The sequence below is a fragment of the Cololabis saira genome, chromosome 12 (genome assembly GCF_033807715.1).
Source record: "Cololabis saira isolate AMF1-May2022 chromosome 12, fColSai1.1, whole genome shotgun sequence".
NCBI lineage: Eukaryota > Metazoa > Chordata > Actinopteri > Beloniformes > Belonidae > Cololabis > Cololabis saira.
In genome coordinates this window covers 19676791-19689077 of record NC_084598.1, presented here as the reverse complement: position 1 = coordinate 19689077, position 12287 = coordinate 19676791, and the positions used below count along the sequence as shown (strand labels likewise).

General features: G+C 41.0%; 1 protein-coding gene across 1 annotated transcript in view; it reads right to left on the bottom strand.

Moving 5' to 3' along the window:
- The window catches only part of LOC133457050 (proline-rich transmembrane protein 3), an 18139-nt gene extending 7765 nt beyond the window's left edge, over positions 1-10374 (bottom strand). The window contains exons 1-2 of the mRNA XM_061735899.1: positions 10072-10374; positions 1-645 (exon numbers count right to left, since the gene is read on the bottom strand). The exon at positions 1-645 is cut by the window's left edge and continues 221 nt beyond it. Coding sequence (XP_061591883.1) covers positions 1-569 — 569 coding nt within the window. The 5' untranslated portion in view covers positions 570-645; positions 10072-10374. The remainder of the gene's footprint in view (positions 646-10071) is intronic.
- Positions 10375-12287: the final 1913 nt, after the last annotated feature.

The following is a 12287-nucleotide window of genomic DNA, read 5'->3' as shown; positions in this document are numbered from 1 at the left end:
ACAGTTGGCAGTGGACCGGGTGATTCATCCATCATAAATGCTTCAGCAGAAGTTCTACCTGATCCCCATCCTTGTGAATCGGTGTCCTCTGTCTCTATGCCCAATTCCTCCTCTGGATTGCCTGATATCACTGGCGTACCATCTGCAGGCTCAGCCGTTGGGCCTTTGCTGGCCGCATTTCCCCTTCTGAAGTCCCTCCTAGCCCCTAAACTAGCCATGTCAGTCCTTGGCCTGAGGGCTGTTGGCTGAGTTGACGATGGCTGTTTAAGACTCTGTGTAGAAGGGGTTGATAACAAAAAGGGATGGAAAGGTGTAATTCTTTGCCCGTGTTCAACTGCATTTATTGTTGTTAGTCTATCCAATATAGTAGCTCTGACGGGAACATCAGTGCGCCTAGTGGGGGGTAAAGAGGGCCCGAATCGAATAGCGTGTTTGGTTGGAGCAGGTGAAGAATTGCTGGCCAGGTCCATACGAGAGAAGGAGGAGGAGGAGCCAATGACAGTCTGAGCATATGAAAAACAGAAGAAGGAGAAGAGGAGAGCCAGGAACAGGAGGGGCATGGAAGCCATGGTCTGCCTCAGTGTGTTGTGCAACCAACAACAATCCCTCTGGAGGTCTCCGTCCACTTGTCACACCATCCTGCCACTGTTGAGGAAAACAAGTATCAGCACAAGCAGATATTAAGCATTGTAGACATGTCAACAGTAGAAACCGAACACCGCGGTTGACAATACCTGCTGAACTTCCTGGCAAACATGGCAGAGTACACATCACTGCTGAATACTAGACCAGAGTCTGGTTAATACAAGCTGACCAGTCATTTTAAAACTGTAAAATATTGTATATTGGTTTTGGATCTGCATAGATAGCCCAATATATGTTGATTCAGCTCATTATTCTTGTTAATTTACAGCACTGCTTCAAAGTTTGCTAAAGTTGAAGTAATGAAGAAAAAGTAAATCATCACCATGTGTTCTGGGTTATATATATTTTGAGAGTGCATGTTGAAGCCTCGGTGTTATCGTTCAGAGGCCAGATCATGGAACTCAAGAGTTTTTGCTTTCTGACACCAGCAGACCTGCAGGGTGTGGTTTGGAGTGTGGTTTCAGGGAGATTTGTCACACACAAGAGCATGACTAGAAGATCATAAGCTATAAAACAGGTTGCACTATGTTTTCACCATTCCTGCTATCAAACAATTTTCATTTGTTTTTCTTCTTCCAGAAGTTTTCATTTGTTTAAGCTGTGCAACAGCAATTCTTACATATTTGTGCCATTTTATTTGTATTGCGTCTAATACAACAAAAGTTGTCTCTAGGCGCTTTCCAGAGATGTAGAACATGAATTAATGGCTTCATCATCATGACGCAAATACATGGAGCACAGGGTGGCAAGGTGGCACCATTGGACTACCTCAATAATCCTGCTGTCTGTTAGAATTGGAAGTCAGAAATCTGAGCTGGGTACGATGTAATACACTGAGCTGATTTGTTCATTCTTGTGCTCGATTACCATGACAAGCACCATATCAGTGTATTCCAGCTGGACTAAGAAGTTAGTCATGTCCTGCTGCTGGAGTAGGAGAAATGTCTGCTGCTTCTTCACAAGATGAGGCAGGTGAGGAACAAGATTCACAGCTTCAAAGTATAGCTGATGTTTTTGTTACAACACATTAATCATGCACACACACAGTTTAAACAGGTAAGACACTGTAAACACAGTATATCGACACCTTAATACAGCACATGGCAGCACTATATTCCGTTTCTATTACTGGTGAATAACTTGCACCCATGTCATTTGAACATTAGTCACATTAAAGTTCATTTTCCCCGCAGCTTCACAGGGATATGCAGTCGAGCATGTCTGAAAATAACTGTGCAGGGAAGACATATGTGCCAGTTGCATGCTTTTGGACAGTAAATCAATTCAGGTACAATACAGTGTAAAGAGTAATTTTTCTCATAAGAGTTTGTCCTATTGCTCAAACTATTTGAATTGTCATGCCAAGAGTGATGTGGTTGTAAACTAATTACTAGTGGTATACAAACCAAAGTAAGTCAGGTTTACTTGTGCAGTACATTTCATACAGAAAGGCAGCTCAAGGAGCTTTGCAAATGCATTAGGAAGAAAAGAATTAGAAAAAATTATTATATTAAAAAAATCTGAAAAAAGATCCCATAAAAACAGAAATGTAAAATATGAAACGGGGTGCAGACATAGTATCTAGAACATCATCAATTAAAGTGTTTTAATGAAAAGCATTTGAAAGGCCTGTCATTAGGTTTTAAAGACTGCCACCTTTGGGGCAAACTATAGCTCCTAGGGGGGTTGCTTCCAGCAGAGGGCAGCAGAACAACTGAAGGTCATTTCTCCTGGTTTTGAACTAGGCGCCACCAGCTGACCCGGCCCTGCAGAGCTGAGACACCTTCTAGGTTCATATACCGGAAACATGGGTCTGATATCATTTGGGCCTTGAAAATTAGTATATTTGTAGAAGATAAGAGGTGTGGCCCTTCAAGCATGATCTGAGCCATAATAATTACAGTCCCTGAAAACACAACCAACTTTTCCAGTCTATCTAGAGTTTTTTCATGATCCACTGTGTGAATTGTTGCACTGAGATCGAAGAACACTGTAAGTTGTCAAGGAGGGCAATCTTCTCCAATAAGTTAATTTGATTTTTAAACAAAAAAACACCCTCTTAATAATCCTATTTATGAAGGGAGGGTCTTAGATTGAGCTGCAGTTGTTTATTGTTAAAGTTTTCAAGGTTCCTCTTTGTTAGCAAGGCCCTGACTACTGTAGTTTTTAGGAATGTTGGAAAGGACCTAAAGACTAGACAGCTGAAAATAGGCAGCTGAAAATATATTTTTTCTTTATGTTTAAGCTTAGTGTACAGCCAACAATTAAACAAAACAACCCTTACCCTGACAAACTCTAGAATAACATGAACTTTTACTTCACCTGAGGATTCTCTCTCTCTCAAATTACAATTTGACTCAGTCAAATATCTGTTGCAAAAAATGTTACCCAAAATCACTGCGGTGCTCATTCACAAATAACACTGACACATTTAGTAGTTCTCAAATGAATAAACAGCAGTACTTTCCTGATGGAGCTGAATGATGCCAGAAACTAATAACTGGAATACAAAGTGTGAAGCAGTTTAGAGAGCGAGGTGACAAGCAGAAACCTTCAATCCCTTGAGGATTGCACAACCCGATGTGTCATCTAGCGTAACAACTGGCAGAGACATCTTTAACACCCGTTTCCAGTAACAAACCTACATAAATCTCACTTGTTCACAGCAGTTTCTACCAATGACTCAGGGTAGGAGGGAACCTCGGGGAGCAGATTTAGGATCATACTGAAACGTAAGAAGCAAAAGCAGAGAAAATAAAAATCAGGATTTATAGGAAAATTCATTCTGCTCCATATGACTCACCTGGGGCCGTTCACATCCATGATGATTAAGTCTCAGAGAAATTACTGCAGCTGCACACCAGGGCTGGCGTGTACATGTTGTGCTCATGACACATGTGAGATGTGAGTAACCTATGTGAGGATATGGAAAATGTGTCTGAGTATGTGTGTGTGAACAAGGGGTCAGTCATCGAATAGCGAGGCCCAGAAAGTACCACTTGAAAAGTTTGATGAATGGTCAGAAATACCCCAGTCTTGTGTTTGGTATAGGTTTGCAGTGCAGCGGATGAGCGTCTGTAGAGAAAATCCTCCAATGTGCCGAGTATTACAAGCACCAATATCTCACCCTCCACCTACTCACAGTAGCCCCAATGTTTATTTTCTTTTTTTCTGTCCCAGCCACCTTCTGTACTCTCTCAAGGCCATTTCTACTTTCTTCCTTTCTCTCCTTCTTATTGTGCCCCATTTTACTTGAGCTGTGTTGACACAACCCCACAAGTACATAAAGAGTGAAACAAAGTCCTGATCATTGAAAGATGAAACAAAAAACCCCCCAGAAGAATATAGGGGAGGAGGTAATGAGGTGTAGAAAGAGCATGATGTGATGGAGCTGACAGTGGAGGGCATGGTGATGAGAACTGAGGAGATCTATGAAAAAAAATCAAGACTGAGTGACAAAGAGAGGGCTGTAAATTTAGAGCATGGACGGGGGAGCAGCGAGTTGATATAAACTGACTAGACCGTAGGAGCAGAATATTTGAGAAAAAGAGAGAGGGTCACAAAAAAAAGAAAGCATATATGGCTATATGTTGGGGGTTGGGGCTTCTACAAAAAGTTATTCATTTCACTGTTATTTCATTTCACTGTTCCCCTTGGGTTAACTAGCAGGTGTTAACTGTCTTGAAGTCTGCATATAAACAACCAGACCGTTAAATGTTTACCAAAAGCTTCGACCTAATATTGAACCAAAGTGTTCTATTGCAAGCCTGTATGTATGTGCATGAAAGAAGCCAGCAGAGATCAATGAGTTCCAAAACGTATTTGGCCAAATAAGACTTAGTGAGAAGGGAGAAACACTGCAGCTATATTTGATGTGCTGCCATTGATCTAATCTCTACAGATTACCCAGAAGCTCAAACAGAGCACCACTTCACCAAAACCATCATCTTGACTGGATCTGGACTGGAAATGACAACAAGGAAAGGGCATGTTTGATGTAACAAAAATTAAAAAAAACAGTGTTACTTGTTTTTATGTTTGCATTACTAAAATTCAGCCCGTAAAACCTTCTTTAAATATCCTTGCATGCTATAACCAAAAATCGTTAGAGTGACTAAAGTACACACACACAGACACTCACAAATAGAAAGTGCGTTCCTCTGCAACTGCAGATGGGTGCACTGTGAGAGTATTTTTTTATCATGGCCAGCCCCTGGGGGCCAAGGGACACTTCACTCTGCATTTTATTTGCACTATGGAAGGCATGTTGTGTGGATGCCGTCACTCGCTCTAGCACAATATGTGCTTTGTCCAGAGCAGGAAATGCCCATGTATAATATCCAATAGTACAGCAGCAACAATCTGAAGATTACTATAAACTCATTGCAGTATAGACCAGCTAGTTATACAAGCACATGACTCAGTACTATGGACGGCTGTTACTAATCAGTTAATTGTTGCAAGCGGTGATGTCATGGCTATACTTCTGCAGGAATATGACAAACTAATGTTTGAATCTTACATAAAAGGAGCAGGGGCTGGGAGTGGAGTAGGGTGGGGGTTAAGGGTGAGTGTGCAGTCATGTTTGTTGAGAATCTCCCTCTTTCTTGCAAATGTTCACGCTCCCTCTGCCAGATTCCAGACAGCCTGGCGGTGCAAAGCTTCTGTTGATCTGCAAATATTTCTGTCTGTGCACAGAGGAATATTTGTCTTTTGAACAAAGGCAGATCCAATGCACATTTATTTCAACAGCCTTGGTTTAAAACTTTAATTGTTTTTTGTAATGACAGAAATGTTTAAAAATAGTAAACAAGTGTATCTAGTACCAACGGGGAGCAATCAATATCTGCTCAGAACTCTAACTTTGAATCAGTTTCTGATTAAAAATCCCAATTTTGCTCATTTTAGACAGTACTCATCACCTAAAATATCTGGCTCCTTTCTAAATGGTGTGGACATAGACCTGTTTTTTGTGTTACTGAATTTCCTCATGTGTGATGTCTGGTTTCACCTCATCTGCATTACTGCCCCTGATTATGTGATCTGTCTTTATTGTCCTTACCTGTGTGTTATCAACCTATTTGTTTATATAGTCCTGCATTTTCCCTCTTCCTTTGTTTGGTCATTTATGTCCAGAGGACTAACTTGTGATCTTCTGGACTGCTGTGTTGCTAGCTCTGTAACCCTACTAATTGTGTTTCAATTTCCCAGCTTTGGTTTTTCCCTGGAAACGAGTTTGAATTTTCATTAACTGACTTCATGGAATTTACCTGCTTTGTTTCCTCCAAGGTAAAAAATATTTTATTTTCACTACACTTCTCCTCCTGTGTTAGGTTAATCATCCTGACTCACTTTAGTTGTTGCATTATAAGCCTTTATGGTGGTGGTTTTATAATATATCGATTCTCTTTGTTTAAAAAAAAGAAATGACTCTTGGAACTCTGGCCATCCTTTCACATTTGGGGACCCAAGAGAAGATTAGCAAATTATTGTCCACACTGTTTACATCTCATTTAAAAATCAATGTGTGCCCACAACATTCCCTATACAACTTTAATTACTTGAGGTCATATCAACTGATGATCACACACACAAGTCAATATTAGAAGTAACACTTACTAATGCAACCTCTTCTCCAATCAAGTGCCCTTAAACCATAACAGACTCAGAGGGGTACAAAACTGGGATTAAAAGTACCTGCCAGACCAGGTGGGCAACAACCATTACCATTAATGTGGTCAAAATTTCAGAACCCCAGCCCTCATCTTCATCAATACATGTGAAAATATGTGGATGCTGAGTATGCCAATAACCCAAGACCACCCAGTCATACACAAACACACAAGCTGTCTTGTACTATTAACTGTGAAGGTGTCTTTGTAATGAGGAGGACATAATCCTTAAGAATGCTCATGAGCAGAGGCACGCCGGACTGAAGAGTTAATCAAACACAGGGGAGAAAATGCAGAGGGACGACAAGAAAACCTATTAACAGAATCAGATCACAATCAATGTACACTAATCAGGTTTATCCAGCAACACTGAAGATAGATAGATGGATTTAGTAGACAGCCATATAAATCAGAAGGAAAACATTTTAGTGAAAGCTGTGTGACTGTGGTCCTCCGTAGAGCAACACCGTTACGTGTTAGTGCTTTCCCACCAGGTAGACATGCTGATGTATAACTTGTTCATATTTTGTCTTGAATGTGGAGAGATTCAAGTGTAAAGAAATAAATGTATGTGAATATTTGAGTATGAGAGACAGGGCGGGAGGGGAAATGGCAGTAGTATGTGTGGTTAGGTTGGTATGTGAGGGGTGGTCTGACCGTTACAAAATTCCACACCTAGAAATAACATGGATAGCAAACAACTCTCACAATATCACCTTGCTACCAAAGAATAAATGAATAAAAAAAAAACTCACACTTAACTAGTTTGTCTATTTTAATACATACCGGTACATGGACTCTTAAAATGCACAACAGACATCTGAAAAAACAATATTTAAAGTTCTCTTAGATTAAATTTCGTTAAATCGACACTTAAAAAGAAAAGTGAAAGATGCCTCTTGTTAGGGGCTCTACCGCCGACGGCGTGTGTAGGAGGGGTTGGGATCAAAACTCCAAAGGGAAGCGCGACCACACAGCGAGTTCATGCTACATGAGGAGAGGACCCTCCAGTGTCAGTTTTGATCCCATGTTGAAGCAGATGTCCAGCTTAAAAACTGCGGAGCACCAAGACATCTATGAAAGATGTTCTGCCTACAAAAGGAGTCACAGATGAAAGGCTGAAGGTCAGCCTCCGAAAGTAAGACATAGTGGCTTCACAAACAACGCACATAAAACAAGAAGGGCACGGCCCACAAGAGCAAACACAGACTTAAAACCTTGGCATAATGGCAAGTAACGATGGATGTTCACCAGAAATGTTAACCTTGACCCCAACCCTTCTACACTAATTCAACACTTGCACATTACACACGCCGAGCGTCTGGTGGATTAAAAATGCTGCTAAACTATGTCCAGCCACATTTCAGGGAAATAAATTACGAGCGTCAAAACTCATAAAATGTGCCCTAACTCTACATAGAGTTAACAACAGCTTCCCTTGAACCTAAAAACTCTCACGCTGTTACAGACGGATGCAATACAATTATGTTGAGGTCGCAAGGAAGTTTTATATAGCCCTAAATGACGTATTATCTCTTATATGGAGGTCCTTGAAAGTTTTACAACCCTAAAAAGAGCCACAGTCATAAAAAGAGCCTGTAAAAAGATAGTTTCACGTTTGTGCATCTCCGATACACTGATATCTTGAGTTCTGCTTTGTTTTCCACTATCTGTTTATGATTTTCTGTTGCTAAGTAGTCTGCTGCCAACAGGAAGGTGTCCTCCCAACTGTCCTGCTAGATTAAAGGGCTTCAGCCCAAAATATAAGTGATGATTCTTTTTTTTAACAACTTGTGTCTTGTTAAATCTTTTACTTTCTTAACTATACTCCCTCATAAAGATACTAGCAGCCAGGACATCTTACTTAAGCCACTCATAAGTGAGAAGCTGACAGGGCTCACTTCTCTTATCAGTGGACCAGGGTGTGCTGGTTTCTCTAGAGCTGAATCTGAAAGAGATTTCTCCTACAACCAGCAGCATGTGGAGGCAGATCTGTCTGTGCACCGTGTGAGAGGGTGTGTTGGCAGGGCTTCTTCATTCCCCTACACTTGATCGCTAATCAAAATAAAAACAGGTAATCCAGATCCTTTTGAAAACTATCACAGTGCGTTTCCATAAGCTAAAGAAAACAGGTATGTAAACACAGAAGTGGTCAAATGAAGCATGGCTTGTCCACTTGTTGCCTACCTCTAAATTAGTCAAGGTTTTTCTATTTTCTTTAAGCATTAAGCACTGGTAATTAATGAAAGACGTTGGGTGGTTGTTAATAGTGAAGACTTAAGTGAGATCTTGTGCGTCACGCCATGTTTCCCCATAGAGATTGAGGTTCTAAGTGGTCTAATTTAATTGGTTAACTAAGATATTTGCACATGTTGGCATTATTTCAAATGTGAGAATAAACTTTCAAGTTCTTAAATAATTTATTTTTTAATCCAATTATACAGGTAAGAGTAGGGTTGCCACCTTTCATAGAAATAAGGGAAGACCCAATTTCAGCAGTGCAGGCCAAAAAAAAGGGACATCCCCAAAACTTCTAAACTGCAGAGAAATGTATTTATTTTTTATGAAAAAACAACATGCTTTGATTTAGGAGTGCTTTAATAGCATTGAACTTGCATGACTGTACAGACAGCCAACCATACTAGTAACTGAAATAGCCTCCTATGCTGTTTGTCCACATCATCCAGGATGTATAATATAGCCTATGTGAAGAATATGGTGTAAAAGTTAATTTATTTCAATAATTAAACTTAAAAGGTGAAACTAATATTAACATAGTTTCAGTCTTACATGCAAAGCAATATATGTTAAACCGACCCTCACCTGTATATTATGACATCAATAAATAAGAGCATAATATATGTACGTATTGGTTCAATACGGAACGCAACTTTTAATTCCCAATTACGTAACAATTCCGCTGCAGCGTCCCAAAATGGTCCACGCTGCCAGCTTTCAATCAATCAATCAAATTGTATTTATATAGCACCTTTCATTCAGGTACATGAAATACAAGGTGCTTTGACATTTTGATTGAAAAATAAGCATAATAAACAAATAAATAAAAACTGGGAGACCAATGCCCCCTGACATACAATATAGAATATATAAAATTTATAAAAAAGATAAAAGTTCAAGGATTAAGGCTAAAAATAATCAGTCATATATAAATATTATAAAACATTATAAGAGATAGATAAATAAATAAAACAGATACCTTTAAAAAAAATGTTAAACAGAATAAAACTATAAAATGTGATGCTACATAAAAGCCAGACCAAAGAGATGAGTTTTTAGTCTACGTTTAAAAATGTCCACATTTCCAGCTCCTCTCAGATCCTCCGGCAGGCTGTAGTACTGTAATACAGGCTGCTCCACAGTTTTGGAGCATAGTGGCTAAAAGCAGCATCACCAAATGTTTTAGTTCTACTCTGTGGAAGCTTTGCCTTACATCCCTCGTACTCGAGGATAATTAGCTCAGTGCGCTGAAAACAGACCAGAGAGCCACCACGGGGACGACAAAAGCCGCAGTGCGTGCGGGAGTCCGCGGCCACCGGTCCAGGTGGAGAAAAGCCTGAATTATGGTCCGCGTTAAATCGACGCAGAGCCTACGCCGTAGGGGTACGCCGTAGGGGTACGGCGACGCGCCGTAGGCTCTGCGTTGGTGTAACGCGGAACCATAAATCAGCCTAAAGGTGGAGGGACGTCACTGCGCCAAGCACCGCCGCATAGCAGCTGTCCTCCTCCGACATACCTGAACCTGAGCCGCTCCTCTCCGACGGCGTCCGCTGCGGCACAATGGGAGGACCAGGTCATTCCGAGGAGCTAGTAGAAACCGTAATCCAGGTTCAGCTTTGTTTCTGGAGGTGAAACCGGCGTCCTCCACCCGCTCCAAGCTCTCCAGCAGCGACGAGCCTGTGACATGCACGCCTCCCTCCCACTCTATCACTTACACTGCTCCCTCCCTTTTCATTTTTTTTTTTCTTCCTCCTCACAAGAGGATAAACAAGAGTGCCAGCCTACTTAATAATAACCGACCGCCTGGACGCGTCTGTTACGCAACACATACGTGCAGGTCTCTCACCTCCCGTACCTGTGCAGGCGCAGCTCTTCAAAGCCTGGATTATGGTTCCGCGTTAAATCAACGCAGAACGGTGCGCGTCGCCGCGTACCACACGGCGTAGGCCCTGCGTTGGTGTAACGCGGAACCATAAATCAGCCTTCATCAGCGCCCCGTGGAAACATGACGACGCTGCCGCTGACATCACACGGCGTGCAGTCCCACTATCCAGGTTCTGGGGCCGTTCTTCAGTTTAGGGCTGAGTTTAAGATGTAATGTTTTTTTTTTAATCTATTTGTTCAGTTAAATGGGAAGGGTGAGAGGATGCTTGGGGCCAGATGAGGATGCAGATGCTGCAAGGACGGCAAGGTGAGTATGCATGAAACAATAGATGCCCTCTCCTTGTCCTGATCAGGGGCGAAAATCCCGTTTCATAGTTGGGGGGGACAATAAACAGTAAAATTTTAGAGAATAAATCCAGGGGGGGACAAGGAATAAAAGTTTTAGCCTTCCTTTAATACAGCATTTTGACATTTTCAACTCTATCTCGCAAACAGGCAGAAGACCTTTCTTGGAGCAATACAAAACAATGGTATTAGGTGGAAGGTGGCAATAATACAGCACATCTGACATAATACACTGCAAAAACCCAAAATCTTAACAAGAATATTTGTCTTATTTCTAGTTAAAATGTCTCATGTTTAGTTAAAAAAAATCTCATTACACTTAAAACAAGACTCATCACTGGAAAAAAACAACAATTTTCACTTGTTTCAAGTAGATTTTCACTTAAAATAAGTAGAAAAATCTGCCAGTGGAACAAGATTGTTTTGCTTATAAGATAAATCTTGTTGCACTGGCAGATTTTTCTACTTATTTCAAGTGAAAATTTACTTGAAACAGGTGAAAATTGTCAAATAACAAGTTATTTTTCTGGTGATGACTCTTGTTTTAAGTGTAATGAGGTTTTACTGTTTATTATTATTTTCGATTTCGGTTTCGGCCACAAATTTTCATTTTGGTGCATTACTACTAAATACTACTGCATTGTTCCAAAATTATTAATTCTGTCTCAAATTATTCTAGGGGGGGACAGCTTTACTAAGGGGGGGGACTTGTCCCCCCTGTCCCCCCCCGGGATTTTCGCCCCTGGTCCTGATACCCAAGCCAGGTTAGATGGAATGAAGCCACCTTGAGGTAAGTAAGTTGAAGTAAGTACTGTTTCTTCATGATGCTTGGCTCGATTTCTCCCTTTATGCCCCCACCTGATTGTGTGTCTTACAACATTTCCTTGTGCTGTTGAAGTTGCAGGTCTGCTCTAATTGGACCCAAACACAGAGATGAGACGAGGCACTTACAAACTGGTCTTACTCTGTGTGTTTGTCACTTTCACTGCATCTTCTGGTCCGTAGGCTGTGGCCTAAAATAAGCTGCGTGACTCAGAGGATTGTCCTAAGGACATTACATTACTACTGAGCCAGCAGGAGACAGTGAAGGCTTTGGGCGGGTGGAGAAGGAGCACATAAGGATAACAATCACATAACTGCACATGGATTATGATTAATGTCCTATACACACCCTACTTATTCCAAAGCACCTGTCACATTAAGAATATGATGGAAGTTATGCAAGAGGTGTTATGTCATTCAGATAATTGTTGTCTACATTTTCATCCCTCTATCCTCCTTTTTCTTTAGGATAATGATTTTAATATGTCAGCTGTGAGGAGGTTGGAGCTTTCTGGTCTAATAGTAGAGTCTGTCAAGGTGTGGTTATTGAGGACCCAAACGCAGGAGAGCAGGAGGCAGGAGTTCCAAAAACTGGGTTTATTGAACAAAACAAAAACAAAATCGCTGCAGAGCGGGATCACCAAGGCAGAACAAAAAACAGGAATCCAAAAAACTAGAGGA